The sequence below is a fragment of the Haliotis rufescens genome, unplaced genomic scaffold (assembly GCF_023055435.1).
Source record: "Haliotis rufescens isolate VD_foot unplaced genomic scaffold, xgHalRufe1.0.p SCAF_104, whole genome shotgun sequence".
In the NCBI taxonomy this organism is placed as follows: Eukaryota; Metazoa; Mollusca; class Gastropoda; order Lepetellida; family Haliotidae; genus Haliotis; species Haliotis rufescens.
This window is the reverse complement of record NW_025963785.1, coordinates 750,326-768,615: the sequence shown is the minus strand read 5'-3', so window position 1 is coordinate 768,615 and position 18,290 is coordinate 750,326. Positions and strand designations below refer to the sequence as shown.

General features: G+C 43.0%; 2 protein-coding genes across 3 annotated transcripts; both read left to right on the top strand.

Annotated features, from left to right (window-relative positions):
* The first annotated feature begins 189 nt into the window (after positions 1–189).
* LOC125377910 (chemotaxis regulatory protein ChePep-like) lies at positions 190–4,219 on the top strand. The gene is made up of 4 exons (XM_048392004.1): positions 190–204; positions 1,130–1,645; positions 1,940–2,485; positions 3,872–4,219. The coding sequence occupies exons 1-4, from the start codon at positions 190–192 to the stop codon at positions 4,217–4,219; spliced, it is 1,425 nt and encodes a 474-aa protein (XP_048247961.1).
* A 2,294-nt stretch (positions 4,220–6,513) lies between these two features.
* On the top strand, positions 6,514–18,258 carry LOC124131602 (multiple epidermal growth factor-like domains protein 10). 2 transcript variants are annotated; one of them, XM_048392001.1, is made up of 9 exons: positions 6,514–6,616; positions 11,836–12,195; positions 13,061–13,450; positions 13,992–14,072; positions 15,660–15,722; positions 16,798–16,819; positions 16,957–17,016; positions 17,323–17,391; positions 17,894–18,257. In XM_048392001.1, exons 2-9 carry the CDS (start codon positions 11,850–11,852, stop codon positions 17,922–17,924), a joined length of 1,062 nt encoding a protein of 353 aa, XP_048247958.1. In that variant the 5' UTR covers positions 6,514–6,616; positions 11,836–11,849; the 3' UTR covers positions 17,925–18,257. The 2 variants fall into 2 exon arrangements, with proteins under 2 accessions (XP_048247958.1, XP_046350928.2); XM_046494972.2 differs by having other exon boundaries at positions 6,559–6,616; positions 11,845–12,195; positions 17,894–18,258.
* The last annotated feature ends 32 nt before the right edge of the window (positions 18,259–18,290 follow it).

Below are 18,290 nucleotides of genomic sequence, written 5' to 3'. Positions count from 1 at the left end.
GTGAGGTAACGTACAGGAGACACCACGTGGTGAGGTAACGTACAGGAGACACCACGTGGTGAGAGGAACGTACAGGAGACACCACATGGTGAGGTAACGTACAGGAGACACCACGTGGTGAGGTAACATACAGGAGACACCACGTGATGAGGTAACGTACAGGAGGCACCACGTGGTGAGGTAGCGTACATGAGACACCGTGTGGTGAGGTAACGTACAGGAGACACCACGTGATGAGGGGAACATACAGGAGACACCACGTGGATAGGGGAACGTACAGGAGACACCACGTGATGAGGTAACGTACAGGAGACACCACGTGGTGAGAGGAACGTACAGGAGACACCACATGGTGAGGTAACGTACAGGAGACACCACGTGGTGAGGTAACGTACAGGAGACACCACGTGGTGAGAGGAACGTACAGGAGACACCACATGGTGAGGTAACGTACAGGAGACACCACGTGGTGAGGTAACGTACAGGAGACACCACTTGGTGAGGGAACGTACAGGAGGCACCACTTGGTTAGGGGAGCGTAAGGAGACACCACATGGTGAGGTAACGTACAGGAGACACCACGTGGTGAGGGAACGTACATGAGACATCACATGGTTAAGGGAACGCACAGAAGACACCACGTGATGAAGGGAACTTACAGGAGACACCACATGGTTAGGGGAACGCACAGGAGACACCACGTGATGAAGGGAACTTACAGGAGACACCACATGGTTAGGGGAACGCACAGGAGACACCATGTGATGAAAGGAACGTACAGGAGACACCAAGTGATGAAGGGAACTTACAGGAGACACTACGTGATGAGGGGAACGTACAGGAGACACCACGTGATAAAGGGAACTTACAGGAGACACCACATGGTTAGGGGAACGCACAGGAGACACCATGTGATGAAAGGAACGTACAGGAGACACCAAGTGATGAAGGGAACTTACAGGAGACACTACGTGATGAGGGGAACGTACAGGAGACACCACGTGATAAAGGGAACTTACAGGAGACACTACGTGATGAAGGGAACTTACAGGAGACACTACGTGGTGAAGGGAACTTACAGGAGACACTACGTGATGAGGGGAACGTACAGGAGACACAACATGGTTAGGGGAACGCACAGGAGACACCACGTGATGAAGAGAACTTACAGGAGACACCATGTGATGAGGGGAACGCACAGGAGACACCACGTGATGAAGGGAACTTACAGGAGACACCACGTGATGAAGGGAACTTACAGGAGACACTACGTGATGAGGGGAACGTACAGGAGACACCACGTGATGAAGGGAACTTACAGGAGACACCACGTGATGAAGGGAACTTACAGGAGACACTACGTGACGAGGGGAACGTACAGGAGACACCACGTGATGAAGGGAACTTACAGGAGACACCACGTGATGAAGGGAACTTACAGGAGACACTACGTGATGAGGGGAACGTACAGGAGACACCACGTGATGAAGGGAACTTACAGGAGACACCACGTGATGAAGGGAACTTACAGGAGACACTACGTGACGAGGGGAACGTACAGGAGACACCACGTGATGAAGGGAACTTACAGGAGACACCACGTGATGAAGGGAACTTACAGGAGACACTACGTGATGAGGGGAACGTACAGGAGACACCACGTGATAAAGGGAACTTACAGGAGACACCACATGGTTAGGGGAACGCACAGGAGACACCATGTGATGAAAGGAACGTACAGGAGACACCAAGTGATGAAGGGAACTTACAGGAGACACTACGTGATGAGGGGAACGTACAGGAGACACCACGTGATAAAGGGAACTTACAGGAGACACTACGTGATGAAGGGAACTTACAGGAGACACTACGTGGTGAAGGGAACTTACAGGAGACACTACGTGATGAGGGGAACGTACAGGAGACACAACATGGTTAGGGGAACGCACAGGAGACACCACGTGATGAAGAGAACTTACAGGAGACACCATGTGATGAGGGGAACGCACAGGAGACACCACGTGATGAAGGGAACTTACAGGAGACACCACGTGATGAAGGGAACTTACAGGAGACACTACGTGATGAGGGGAACGTACAGGAGACACCACGTGATGAAGGGAACTTACAGGAGACACCACGTGATGAAGGGAACTTACAGGAGACACTACGTGACGAGGGGAACGTACAGGAGACACCACGTGATGAAGGGAACTTACAGGAGACACCACGTGATGAAGGGAACTTACAGGAGACACTACGTGATGAGGGGAACGTACAGGAGACACCACGTGATGAAGGGAACTTACAGGAGACACCACGTGATGAAGGGAACTTACAGGAGACACTACGTGACGAGGGGAACGTACAGGAGACACCACGTGATGAAGGGAACTTACAGGAGACACCACGTGATGAAGGGAACTTACAGGAGACACTACGTGATGAAGGGAACTTACAGGAGACACTACGTGATGAGGGGAACGTACAGGAGACACCACATGGTTAGGGGAACGCACAGGAGACACCACGTGGTGAAGGGAACGTACAGGAGACACCAAGTGATGAAGGGAACTTACAGGAGACACTACGTGATGAAGGGAACTTACAGGAGACACCACATGGTTAGGGGAACGCACAGGAGACACCACGTGATGAAGGGAACTTACAGGAGACACTACGTGACGAGGGGAACGTACAGGAGACACCACGTGATGAAGGGAACTTACAGGAGACACCACGTGATGAAGGGAACTTACAGGAGACACTACGTGATGAAGGGAACTTACAGGAGACACTACGTGATGAAGGGAACTTACAGGAGACACTACGTGATGAGGGGAACGTACAGGAGACACCACATGGTTAGGGGAACGCACAGGAGACACCACGTGGTGAAGGGAACGTACAGGAGACACCAAGTGATGAAGGGAACTTACAGGAGACACTACGTGATGAGGGGAACGTACAGGAGACACCACGTGATAAAGGGAACTTACAGGAGACACTACGTGATGAAGGGAACTTACAGGAGACACTACGTGATGAAGGGAACTTACAGGAGACACTACGTGATGAGGGGAACGTACATGAGACACAACATGGTTAGGGGAACGCACAGGAGACACCATGTGATGAAGGGAACGTACAGGAGACACCAAGTGATGAAGGGAACTTACAGGAGACACTACGTGATGAGGGGAACGTACAGGAGACACCACGTGATGAAGGGAACTTACAGGAGACACCATGTGATGAAGGGAACTTACAGGAGACACCACATGATGAAGGGAACTTACAGGAGACACTACGTGACGAGGGGAACGTAAAGGAGACACCACGTGATGAGGGGAACTTACAGGAGACACCACGTGATGAAGGGAACTTACAGGAGACACTACGTGATGAAGGGAACTTACAGGAGACACTACGTGATGAAGGGAACTTACAGGAGACACCACATGGTTAGGGGAACGCACAGGAGACACCATGTGATGAAGGGAACGTACAGGAGACACCAAGTGATGAAGGGAACTTACAGGAGACACCACGTGATGAGGGGAACTTACAGGAGACACTACGTGATGAGGGGAACGTACAGGAGACACCACATGGTTAGGGGAACGCACAGGAGACACCATGTGATGAAAGGAACGTACAGGAGACACCAAGTGATGAAGGGAACTTACAGGAGACACTACGTGATGAGGGGAACGTACAGGAGACACCACGTGATAAAGGGAACTTACAGGAGACACTACGTGATGAAGGGAACTTACAGGAGACACTACGTGGTGAAGGGAACTTACAGGAGACACTACGTGATGAGGGGAACGTACAGGAGACACAACATGGTTAGGGGAACGCACAGGAGACACCACGTGATGAAGAGAACTTACAGGAGACACCATGTGATGAGGGGAACGCACAGGAGACACCACGTGATGAAGGGAACTTACAGGAGACACCACGTGATGAAGGGAACTTACAGGAGACACTACGTGATGAGGGGAACGTACAGGAGACACCACGTGATGAAGGGAACTTACAGGAGACACCACGTGATGAAGGGAACTTACAGGAGACACTACGTGACGAGGGGAACGTACAGGAGACACTACGTGATGAGGGGAACGTACAGGAGACACTACGTGATGAGGGGAACGTACAGGAGACACTACGTGATGAAGGGAACTTACAGGAGACACCACATGGTTAGGGGAACGCGTAGGAGACACCACGTGATGAAGGGAACGTACAGGAGACACTACGTGATGAAGGGAACTTACAGGAGACACTACGTGATGAAGGGAACGTACAGGAGACACTACGTGATGAAGGGAACTTACAGGAGACACCACATGGTTAGGGGAACGCATAGGAGACACCACGTGATGAGGGGAACGTACAGGAGACACTACGTGATGAAGGGAACTTACAGGAGACACCACATGGTTAGGGGAACGCATAGGAGACACCACGTGATGAGGGGAACGTTCATGAGCCCGTACAAGCATTCTATTACATTTAATTACACCACGCTTCGTTCTTTATTGTTCTTTGCGATTTATCGTAGCTATCTAATATTACTCGATAACCACCATCGCTGGTACATGAGTTATTCAATGACATGAATAACAAAATTAACAATAATACAGCAAATTGGTATATGTTGTAGAATGTGTCTCAGTATAGTTTTGTAATGTAGATTATTTATCATTTGTGAACAGCGAAAGATATGTGATTACGTTTGGCAATTGTTTGCAGTATTCATTAATACATTCAGTGCGTAAGGTTTAAAGTGAATTACATCTGAACAAATAGCAGAATTCGTCTCCTGTAACTTTGGAGTCACACGATATACACATTCTTTGTACTCCTGATATATTTTCCCATCGGCCTGTTTCTATTGGTAGTTTGTGATCATCAGTTCCAAAATACAGTAAAAGTTTAGAACTGATGATCTGGAAGAAGTACGGGGAATCTGTAAAGAGACTATAATACCTCGCTTTATGTGAGGTTTGGGCATCACTTCTCCATGAGTGAAAAAAATGATCTTTAAGACCTCTTTCAACTTATATGTGTGTGCTCTTTTCACAATCCAATTTCTATTATATTCACTAGCGTTCTCAAAAATCTTAAGGTAGGCCAAACTATATAAGATGTGTTTAATATGGGTTTAACCAGGGATACAAATTACCAAGTTTGTTGCGTTCCGTCATATATTTCAGCGCTAACGATGCAATCTTTTAAGGATTAGGTAATCCTTACTTGCACCAGTATGATATGGCACGTTTAGCAATTATAATGCTTAGTGGTTCTATTACCGATTCACCGTGCTCCATATAGGTTGGTGTATTAATGTATACCCGTATACGTAGCCACATTTAGGAACTTCAGGTGAACGCGCTCTATTATATCTGCTATTTCACAGCACCACACTTCACAAGCGTAAAGTAGAAAAGGTCCGATTAATATCAAAAGTAGAAACTAGACAGTCGAGAGGAAATTGCAAATTTCTGTCTCGTTTCAGTAGTGTCATTGAAGCTTTCATGCCAATGTCGGCAGTATATTTTAAGCACCCAATCATTCTCCCATTCCTATCAAATGTTATTCCCAATAACTTATAACTATCCATTTTCTTTTTTTATTGCCGGCCAAAATTTCTCCTTTGTGCGGGTCCTGATCCAAAAATAATTATTTTCGTTTTGTCAATATTATACACAACAGTAGCGTGTCAATCGTGTTCTGAAACTGGGTTTTACTTTCTGCAAAAAGTACAGTATCATTAGCATACAATAATACTAAAAGTTGCACATAGAGAAATATGTCGTCACTGTTACACTTAAGGGTTTTTAAGGGTTTTTATCTTAAAGAACACTTTCCAAGTCGTAAAGGAAAGCAGAAAATGAAATGGGCGATAGATTTTCAGTTGTGTCATACGATAACTTTACTGTCCGAAAATGATTAGGTCATGTAGGTCTATTCATTTTAACTGCACTAACATTATATATTTAGTATGTGGCAACTTGTAATATGACTCGTATATTCCGACAATTCAGTGCTATTTCAATATCTTGTAAAAAAAGCAGCATGGCCATTTTAGGACACCATGTTTCATGTATTAACAATGACGATTTTCAAAATTCCCCTAAGGCTTTTTCAACCGCCATTGATCATGTTTCTAACGTCAGCAACGTTAAATGATTCACAGCGGATAGAATAAAATCACAATACATAGAGGAAGTCATAAGAACTGCTAGCTATTGATTGTCCACAACGCAGGTATATGCTTCAATACAGGTATTATACTTCAATGTGCATGGTCATATCAGTTAATAGCACCACTACATTTCCCCAGAAAGGAACCTTTCAATATCACCACGTATCGGACAATGGTTGCGTAGCATGTTGCTATAATTGAATTGATTGTAGGTTGTTGTGACCTGCTGAAATTTCTTACTTGGAAAGTACACCGAACAATCGAACATTTATATATAGATAACGCGTCAAGTTTTTAATGTCATTGGTCTGCGCGTTGCAATACATGCAGTGTGTCAACATACACACATCGGCGTACACACTTAACTTAATCGTGAAACGCTTTTCATTTCAGGTGAGTGTTACATATTTTACACATTTTATGTCGAATTTAGCAAGATATTACGATTATGCTATCTAGATACAAGTACGATGTGTTTAATGTGTTAACAAATTAGGAACATGTTCAATGCTGAACCTCAATATTTAAAGTAAGTGCAAACATATTACAGTAGTGACGACACCACACATGGGTGCTTTGATTCATGTTAGGAAACCCCGCATCGGTGGGCCAGTATGACAGTCTTTAGCAACCCATGCTTATTGAAAAGGCGACTATGCTTGTCGTAAGAGGCGACTAACGGGATTGGGTGGTCAGGCTCGCTGACTTTGTTGATGATACATGTCAGCGTATCCCAACTGCGTGGATCGATGCTCATGATGTCAATCACTGGATTGTCTGGTCCAGACTCGATTATTTAGACCGCCGTCATATGGCTGGAATATTGCTGAGTGCGACGTTAAACAATTAACAAACAAAAACATCATCTATCAGCAACATTAAGATACGTAAGCTTTTCAGTTTTAATACATTGACATTAATCAACTTGTAATATGTATATTTCGACACCTGCGAATTCAGTGCTGTTTCATGATTTTGTGAAAGGCATCCTCATTCCCACCAAGGACACCCTGCAGTTAAATTATTTTATTCATAGCGGATAGAATAACATAACACATAAAATCTGTACACAGAACTGCTACGCAACTGGTTAGTTGTTGCATGTAGAGGGAAAACGCACACCGCACACCGCACACCGCACACCGCACACCGCACATGTGTACTTGTGCATGATCATCCACCACTACACTTTCCCAGGATTGATCATTTCAATATCACCACTTCGGACAAGGTTTTCGCTACATCAAATAGTGCATTAAATATCCCACTTGATATTTTATTTCATTTCTTTTCGCCGGCCCTGACCCAATTTGTAGTAAACTGACGTCCAAAAGAAACTTTACCAGAGTTTGAAATCACTCTTGCTCAAAAACAACAAAACATACATGCATGAAGTAAAGTGTATTGAGAAGATCAATATATCAACATAATCAACACTGAAAATGACAATCATACCGCGACCGAGAATGACGTCAGAGCCCCCCAAAGTTGGGTGTGGTACAAAGCTCGAGCTATCAGAATCATGGACAATAGGCAGAGTACATAAACAATCGCTCACGTTCAATAACAAGTCATTAGTAGCGCGTGTGACCACCAAATGCCTCAATACACGCCAAAAACTCTTCGACGCACAGAAAAAGTCAGTCGTCTGATGAGGTCACGTGGGATTTGACGCCATTCTTCTTGGAGGGCCAAGATCAGGTCTTGCCGGTTGGCTGGAGAGTGTGGTCGTTGTCGAACACGACGATCCATCAAGTCCCAGAGGTGTTCTATGGGGGACATGTCGGGTGAGCGTGCAGGCCACGGCAGGACGTTGACGTTGTTGGCTGCGAGGAAGTTAGTGACAATTCTGGCTGTATGGGCTCTAGCGTTGTCATGCTGATAAATGACACCACGTGGCTTCTGTTGGAGAAATGGTAGGGCAACTGGACGAAGAATGTTATCCATGTAACGCTGAGCTGTCAAGTTTCCGTCAACGATGACCAGCGGTGTCCTCTCCTGCCCACAGATCCCTCCCCACACAAGGACACTCCCTCCACCATATGGTACGACCTCCTGAACGCAACACGCCGCCGTTCGTTCACCCCTTCGGCGGTCAACACGTTGTCTTCCATCAGCCCTAAACATTCAGAATCGACTTTCGTCAGTGGAGACAACCCTCTGCCAGTCACGTCGTTGCCAACGTCTTACAGTCCGGGCCCATCTCAATCGTAGACGACGATGTTGCGCTGTCAATACCTGTCCTCTGTATTGTCTAAAAGCCCTGATTCCATGAGCCCTGAGTCTCCTGGCCACTGTCTGTCGACTAACCCTGTGACCTAAGGCATTTGTCGCCGATGACGTCACTGTCAGGAAGCGATTTCGGAGGTGTAAGGTACGCAAGTACCGGTCATCATGGGGCGTGGTCAACCTGGGTCTGCCTGTTCTTGGCCTTCAGCGGTCCGCCCTGTCTGTCTGTAACGTTGCTTCAAGTTTGTAACGGCAACACGGGAGCAACCGAAGGTTCGTGCAATATGGGCGTGGGTGGCTCCCATCTGTACCATACCCAAGGCTCGTTCACGTTGTTCGACTGTGAGTCGTGGCATTTCTTTTGTGTGTTTTTTTATCACAGTGACTGTGGATGTCTGACTTGCCGTTGAAATCGTTTTATACCCTTACTTGTTTTATACCCTTACCCGCACGTGCATTTGCAGTTGTCCGTGGTGCACGTGTTTTTCACTTTTTCGCGTGTTATCTCGCAAACATGTAACAGACTATTAACATTTTCTGCATACACTATTGTTGTATTTAGGTTATGTGTTTTAGATAGACTTCATCGAAAAAAAAATTATACTTTGTCTGAAATTTATATTTTCAGTTGGTAAAGTTTCTTTTGGACGTCAGTGTATTTGATTTGATTGTAGGTTGAAGTGACCCGCGCTAAACAGTTACTTGTAACATATACCTAATTTATGACACGATATCATTGCATGTCGACAAGGAACTATGCCTAACGTGTTTGAACATTGTTTATTTGAACTCTAACAAAGGACCTACATTTGATATCCTGGAGGTTTGTTTGGGGAGGGGGAGTGGGCTAGGATTAGGAACAGGGTATTTTTGGTCACTGCTTCAATACACCGAACAATTTGTTACATGTATTTTGTTGCGATAATCTATTTTTTCTCTATTTCTCTTATCCAAGGGCTCATATCAAATGGTCGGTCCCCGAAGCAAAAGGAAATAAAGAACCTTTAAGCATATACAAATAAGTCAGCATAGCTTCCAATAAATGCTACTCCTAGAATAGCTGTAACAAAACGGAAGACATTGAGGAGATGTTTATCATGGTGTCGTGCCTGGTTAGCGAAAATCCAATTTTCCCTAGTATCAGTAAAGCGAAAACCCAAGTTGGGGTATTTGTCCTACGAAAGCGAGAAATGAGTAATTGCTATAAAAACACCGGATTACCGTTACGGTAGTTTAGATTAGCGCCCGTGCTGTTCAAACAGAGGAGAGGAGCATATTACGGTGTGCAACTCGCAGTTAACCCTATCGTACGCGTTTCCGTAAAGGGACACTAGACGAGGTGAGTTGAAGTCACATGGGGTTTAACGTCGCCTCCAAGATTATTGCACTTATATAGCGACGTGCATGCATGTCTGTGGCTGCTTGTACTAGTCCGGACTAATGCCCATTTTTGTGCTAGCCAACTGAGATACCATGCCGCAGTGTAACATGAATAACCCATTCAGACACAGTATACTGACTCCGAGCCGACCAGTCCTTGTTTTAGCCCCTTAATACCGAGCGCCAGACAGGGTAGCAACAAGTACCATCTTTTAACGTCTTTTTGTATCGTACCCCGGACCTTCCGCTCTCCGGGCGGACGCTCTTCCATTAGACCACGGGGGCGGTCGGGTAGCCTAGTGGTTAAAGCGTTCGCTCGTCACGCCGAAGACCCGGGTTCGATTCCCGACATGGGTACAATGTGTGAAGCCCATTTCTGGTGTCCCCGCCGTGATATTGCTGGAATATTGCTAAAAGCGGCGTAAAACCATACTCACTCACTCACTCATTAGACCACGGAGGCGGTCCACTTGTTTGTAAGTGAGCAACATACAGTGTTTGGGAGTTTCACCAATGTGGTAAACATAAACACAGAATTGCTTTGCTGTGAGGACAAAGGTCAAGGATAAATATGATTCCTTCCAGGAAGATGTAGAAGCAGGATGAAGACATTGATATGTTTCATTGAGAATACTTGTGTGATTTGTATGACTGCAAACAGCTACTCACTCTGGGGACTGATCTTGACTAACATTTAGTCTATGAAATCTTATATTACGGACGCTCTACCACTGGACCACGTAGGCGGTCGACACCAAACCAGATACATTGTAAGTGAAAAAGGGAATTATTAACATTTGAGTGAGCTGAAGCGACCGAAGTTACCATATTCTGTCCATATTTCATATTTCTGTCCACTGGGCTTGATTTGATTCATCATGAGCTATACCCTTTGAATCAAGGATACTCGAGGGCAGCACCCAAAATTGAAGATACCACACAAAATGTCTGCCAGAAGGAAAATAAACCTTGCAATGAATGTGGATTTTGAAAAGCAAATTTTGTAAATATTGCCATTGGCCTTTCGCTGCACTGCCAGCTTCATTTCAACGACAGGACATATATTCGTACGTTGTTCTCTGAGTTTAATGAGTACGTAGAGTAGTATAGGATCTTTATAAATATTCAGTCTTGGTCGTCCGCCGAAACAGACACCAGTTGACATAAAAGGCAAAATAGCGATGAAAAGTATACGAATGATCATTGACAGACCATGTCATATGTGGCCATTCATATATAGCCATGGATTTACTGAAACATCTTTACTAGATATCTCAGGTTGTGTTGACCGTGACGGTCATGTTGACATATGTTTCTTGAAAGTCGGGGCAGTCGGGTAGCTTAGAGGTTAAAGCGTTCGCTCGTCACGCCGAAGACCCGGGTTCGATTCTCGACATGGGTACAATGTGTGAAGCCCATTTCTGGTGTCCCCCGCCGTGATATTGCTGGAATATTGCTAAAAGCGGCGTAAAACCATACTCACTCACTCACTCACTTCTTGAAAGTCAGTGTATTACATCGCCCTGTACATGACTTGTAAGGGATTTATAAACAACAATGTTCATAAATAAGCTTAAGTTCAAAGGGTATTACAATGATATTCTACGGCTGAATATATCATAATAATTTAACTACAGACCAATTAGAACATATTTATGTTTCTCTTTTCCTTCACATCATGACGGCAATACGACCTGGACAGTTTGGAGTGGGCCCTTAGATGGAGATTCGAAGATTGTAATATGTAGGACAACACCAAAGCCTTGTCTTTTTCACAATGTCAACTTACACAATACATTTCTTTCAGGGCCGACCATTTGAAATATAATGTGATTTGGGTCTCCAAACACAGTCTGGCTTCTCGTTTCATCGAATCAATTGTTGTAAGTTTTGAAGCGCTGACTGAAACAATATTCTGTCCCACACAGAAAAATAGATAGCCTGAACAAATTAAGTTTTCATTTTCCCCGTTATTCCCCTACCTGATGTACACTATGCTTCTGTATTTACAGTCACGATGTCTCTCTTCGGGGTGTGCATGACCTTCAACATATATTACCTTTTGCTGCGGTTATCAAACGTGATATTCATTCAGGAGATGACTCCCGCGGAAGAACATAAATTCAATTTAACGTCACATTTACTGTGTCCAAACTTCAACTGCAAAAGCAAGGAATGCAGCCTGGACAACAGTATAGGGGCGAGAGTGTGCTCTGGTGTATGCACGGACGGATGGAGAGGATCAACGTGTCAAAACCTTTGTCCACGAAACTGCATCAGATGCAACAAATACTCCGGAGTCTGTAGCAAATGCATGGAACCCTGGTCTGGATTGAAATGCACGTTCCTTGTGGTTAAAAAGGGTAACTAACTTCCTGAAGCAATACTTACAGTAGTAGTATCAGTAGTCGTAGTATTAGCAGAAATACCAGTAGTAGCAGCAGCAGAAGTATTAGCGAATTAAATTTAACGTCGTAAATTCAGCCATGTCCTAAGAGTAGTAGTAGTGGCAGCAGCATATTTATGCCAAATAAGGCTCCTTGTCAATTGATCTGAAAGGTTACGGGAGATTTGTACCGTGAATTCATTCAACGAATAAAGGTCCACTATCTCGGGAGTATGTTTCCTTGCAGTACTAATACTACTTCTGTAAGCAATGTCTAAATTTCTGCAAGAATACTATCGGTTTTTAATAATTATCTCCCTTAATTGTACATATACACGTCAACGACGCAAGTGTATGCTGCCTTATAACTGTTGTCTCATTAGCAATGGGGATGGGTAAGCTAATGGGTGAAGCCTTCCTTGATGATCCCAAATAACAAAATCACATGTTGATGTCTAATACGTTTACAATTAGATTCATTAAAACAAGGTCAGTACAAGGTCGGCAGGAATTGCGTCATATTGTTTACACACAGGAATGCCATTTCCTCACCAGTCAATTCTGACTTGATGAAATTTCCAGTTTACGGTGGCAATGCAACTATGTGTAATGTATGGATGGGAAATTATGAAAAAGCATAATCTGTTTTGAACGAAAATCCAAGACCATCAGCTTGCCCCCTTAAATGTTTAAATGTACACAATGGCTGTATCAAAATGTGTATTTGAGCCCAAAGTCACAACTATTGACAATATTTGTTAAATACTGATGAAATAATAAATAATTAAAACTGTATTAAATAGGTGTATCTTAAGCATAAATTGGCAGTGTGTTCTTTCTAGGAGACGATAGTGGGGAGGCTAAAGTGAAGGTACTTCATGGCCGCCGACTGCACAATTCACAACGCCATTGTTTGGACGACCATTGCGTGTTCTGTAAGGAAGGTTGGTTTGGGGAGGATTGCTCAGGTGAATGTCCAAACAACTGTTATGCGGGCTGCCACAAAGCGGAAGGGTACTGTGACCATAGCTGCAAACAAAGTTTTTATGGTCGACTGTGCAGCGAATCCTGCTCACCACATTGCCGAGAAGGCTGCAATCAGACCACAGCCTACTGTTTTGGAGGATGTGCAAGGGGAGTCTTTGGTCCCCAATGTACACAGACCTGCATAACCACTTGTGACAATGGCGTCTGCGACAGAAGAAGCGGGAAATGTACTGAAACAACGACAGGTGATTTCAATTTGTTATGCTCTTAATGTTCATTTTAGGGACCGACCATTTTGATAATCAGGTGGTGAAGTGGGGATGGGGTCGGGGATAACAAAAATGTGTCTGTCGCCAATACATTGATGCAAGGGGTGGGGACAAAAACGTATATATATATATATATATATACACACACAAAAGTCCAAAGATGAGTTGTATATATATAACAGGGAAATTATACACAAAGTATTGAATTGTGACAAGTCAGCCCTTTCCTTAATTGTCCAGAATAAAAATTCAAGTTAATTCATCGATCGATCAATCTGGATGGGAAGCCAATCGATTAAAAAATTACTTCCTTCTATATGTTCGTAAAACTATCCGCATGCGTTACCTGCATAATATGTGCGGAACGTTACCAAACTAATGATTAGAAACTGGAGAAAAGACAGACAATTAACGGTGTCTCATTGCATAAACGTGTCAAGGATGAGTGGAAGAGGGCGAATAGATACGCCGTAAATCATGATTACCAGACATGTAATGTGCCGTGTTCCTTTCTCAGAAACATCACATATGAAGGAGGAATGCCCGAAAGGATTTTACGGGCCCTACTGTGAAGACAAACTCCCAAGTATTCCCCTATGTGAGTATACATGTCAGAACGACTTTTCAACGTTACCAGCCGCAAATATGTCTCATGTGCTACAATACCCACACAAACAGATTTAGCTATAGCTATTTGACTACACGCATCAAAAGGCACACGTGGATGAACTACAAGTGGTGCCTGCTATATGGAAAACAAATATTTGATCTGAAATTATTACGAGATGACATGTCTGCAAGCAAAGACATTTGTGATTACATTCATTATTTATTACATTCATAGCATGTCAAGAATCCCATTGCATAACTCAAACCATCAAGCAATGTATATTACCCTTGTATTGATGATAATAATAATAATAATAATAATAATAATAATGGATTTTGAAATGACTGAAATGCATTATCCTCCCCCATCGACTATTGGTTTTACATAAGTCTTTAATGAATTGCTGGTCAACTCAATTTGGGATGTATTCGAAGGGGCATGTGATGATTGCGGAACCCATTTCTGCTTAAAATGGAATATTTCAGGAAGACTCTTTTAGTCCTTTGCATTTCTGTTTGTCACTAAATCCTTTAAGCATTGTGCTTAGCAAAGAGGAAAGTTGTCATCCGGGACCTCCTCAGCACAGATCCCCAACACCCCTTACTCACTTCCTTTACATTGATGACCTTGAACTTCTTGCCAAAGGAGAACCCACACTAAAGAAACAGCGTCTCCTCGTGGAGTACCTTTCTAATGATATCGGCATGTCCTCTGGGCTCGTCAAATGCAACATTCTTCATCTGAAACGTGACAAGGTAGAAGAGAGGTCAGTTTATCTGATTGAGTTTTTGACCATTTCGTAGAAGGTCAGGCCTATGCGTACATAGGGATGCAGGTTAGAGGCAAACTCCAGAATGCCCATATCAAAGAAAACTATCTGTCAGAAGACAAATGTACAACATCTGGAGTTCTGAGCTGAACGTTCGCAATGAAGTCAAAGTCACAAATATTTAAGCTGTACCCGTCCTTTCGTATACTTTTAGTGTTATTGAGAGGAAGGAAGAAGAAATTCAGTGTATTGACACCCTCACACGAAGAGGCATGTCAGACAATAGATCCCACCACCCCCGCGCTTCCCTCAATCGCTTATATTTAACAATTATAAATGGGGGCGTGGTTTGATTAACGTAGATGCTTTTCATGATTGTATTGTCACTTGTGCACATATTTATTTGTCTGATGATCCGCTTGTGAAGCATGTTAAGACTCATGATGAAAACAAAGCATTCCACAGTTTTCTTAAACGCGCCAAGGGTATGGGACATGATCTCAATGGCAATGTTGATTTTGTTGATGGTGCTTGACCGCTGGACATACATACATACAAATACTTTCTTACCCAAAGCCACCTCCTATTGCTTGCCAGTAACACAAGCATACAACTGGGCCTGGTGCCTAACCTTTAGCCTTTATTGTCATGAAAGCAATCGACAGAATGTAGGACGTTACGCCTTTCCTATGGAAACGGAATATTACGTGAGGTCCAATATGTACAATACTAAATTGTAGCTTAGTATAATTTTACGACGATTGTTGAATGCATTTGGCGTTAAATACGTCATGTTTCATTTCCAGATATTTTCATTGGCGTCATCATCGGTCTTGTGCTTGCAGTTCTATTGTATGTGTGTGTCAAACGTATGTATGCCCATATTAAGAAGAAATAAAGGAACATGTGATCAACATCAATGCTAGTACCACAATACAAATTAGTTCTATCTTTTGTACATGGTTATACTTGTACTCAGTAAAATGATTTCAACTTTTATTTCATCTCTTTTGTTGTCAATGACAGAATGGATTTTATTGCATCATCTGAACATGTGGTGTGGGGTGGGGTGGGCCGTGGGGGTGGGGATGGATTGGTGACTTTCCATTTAGTTTAATACATTGTATATGCAATGACTATTCATACTCGAATAGTATTAATCTGTAGCTTCTCTGAATGAAAAACTGAAAGACATTGGTATCAGATACCTGGCTATTTGAAGATAAATACTGATATAGGTGCAAATAAGTGAATAACTGATCGTGCTATCTACAATTCCGACTGTATTAGTAATGTGGTGCTATGAATCACTATCAAATAGGAACGATACCAGGTGTTCGCGAAAAGGTGAGCGTATCCTTCCCCACCGGTGATATCCGTCAGAAACACATGTAAAGGGAAGTCAAATGTTCAACTGAAAAATGTACGGGAATAGTTTTTTTTACTGAAAAGACACGCCTCCACATGCCTGCAATCAAACCTTTTGAAATCTTCACTGGGGCGGTGGGGTAGCCTAGTGGTTAAAGCGTTCGCTCGTCACGCCGAAGACCCGGGTTCGATTCCCGACATGGGTACAATGTGTGAAGCCCACTTTTGGTGTCCTCCGCCGTGATATTGCTGGAATATTCCTAAAAGCGGCGTAAAGCCATACTCACTCACTGACTGAAATCTTCCCTGAGGCCGTGGATGTTGTAACCCTGATCAGACAACTTTTGCGCAAGAAGCGTGTGCCGTAGAAAGTACATTCGATTCTTTCATTTTTCTATGTTAATCTTAAACTGAACAAAGGTTTTTTTGCGAATACTGTAGATATCTGCCTCCTAATTCAGAGGCATTTTTGATTAGGAATGATATTTTTCTCCCTTTAGAAAAGTGACATACAAAAAAAAGAACATATTTTATTCTTCGTACAGTTATGAATGTTTGCACTTGATGTCATTTCAGGGAGAGTTGTATCCTATATGAGGTATGTACATGTCTAATTCTCCATATATTTAAACAACGAATATTTCTAAGTTTCCCTTCTCTCTCAGACGTCGATGAGACGTAGTTTATATAAGACTCACTAGATAACATTATCTTGACACTCTCCATTTTTGATAGGTACCTGAACATTGATATGACGGAAATGTCAAGCGACTCGGAGAATGACGACCTGTGCATGTTCGTATATTAGTTATTACGTCCATTTCTTATCAGCACAACCTTTTATTGCGTATAAAATCAATTTAAAAAAGCAGAGAATATCATATATACAGCAGTCTATTTTCGATTTAAAACCTTTAATGATCAGCCAAGTTCATATTTAACATTCAATTAAAATGATTGATTGTAGGTCTGCATAGGTAAAGTTTCTCATTCAGTACTCATTTAGAATGATGTATTTCATTATTAATCAATACCATGATACTTTTGAATCGATATATCGATACTACAGTTTCCTATCAATAACACCTCTATTAATTACAGGTCTCTCCGCGTCGTGACAGAGAAAGGAAAGCGTTTGACTATACGTTCACGAACTTTAGGAATAACCAAGTAAGTGGAAAATAATCGCCTCCACTGTAACTTAGGGAAAAGGGTTTCTAAGTAAGGAAGTACAGAGACCATAAGCCGACATGGTCTCTGGGTAGTGTTACATACGGCATAAACCAAACTGATTCCATAACCATAACCTAAGAATAACAGACACAAATACAGAGGAACCTCGTTAATCCGGACGCTTCCGTTAACAGTGGAATCTTCCGGGTTAACGAATTCTGGTTCCGTCACAATGTCCCTTTATATATGGACGATCCTGGTGTTAATCGTCCGGGGTGGGGGGGGCCCTTTGGGGGGGTCCTTACAGTTGAGTATCTAAACATGTATTATTCAACTTGTAAGGTAAGCAGAATATTCAAACATATATTACTTAATGCAATGACAAGAAAAAGATTTTAAGTTTATATCAGTAATACACTTCCATCGCGCACGTACTTTTTACGACATTCGCTTATATGTGACTTTCTTGTATCAGATCAATATTTTTGTATTTGTTTAGGAAGAGGCAGCCAAAGATATTAACAGCGTAACTCTGTCCTGTTACTAACGAAGTGTACGACGGAAAAGTTTCTGTACTGTATCGCCTCGGTGGTCCAGTGGATAGAGCGTTTGCCCGGAGCGCTGAAGGTCGGTGGTTCGATCACCCGGCCGCGTCATTTCAAAAGACGTTAAAAGATATTACTTGTTGGCGACGTTGAAACAAGAAAAAGAAACATAAATTATAATAACATCAAAAGAAGAATCAGGTTTCTGTTTTCTTTCGTTAAACTTCATCATGAAAGGTTTTATATAAATATTCAATAATGTACGGCCTATTTCATGTAGCGATACAACAGCGTTACCGCGATTATGTAATTATTGCCAAATACCCAGTACCCACCCTTTCACTAATAGAA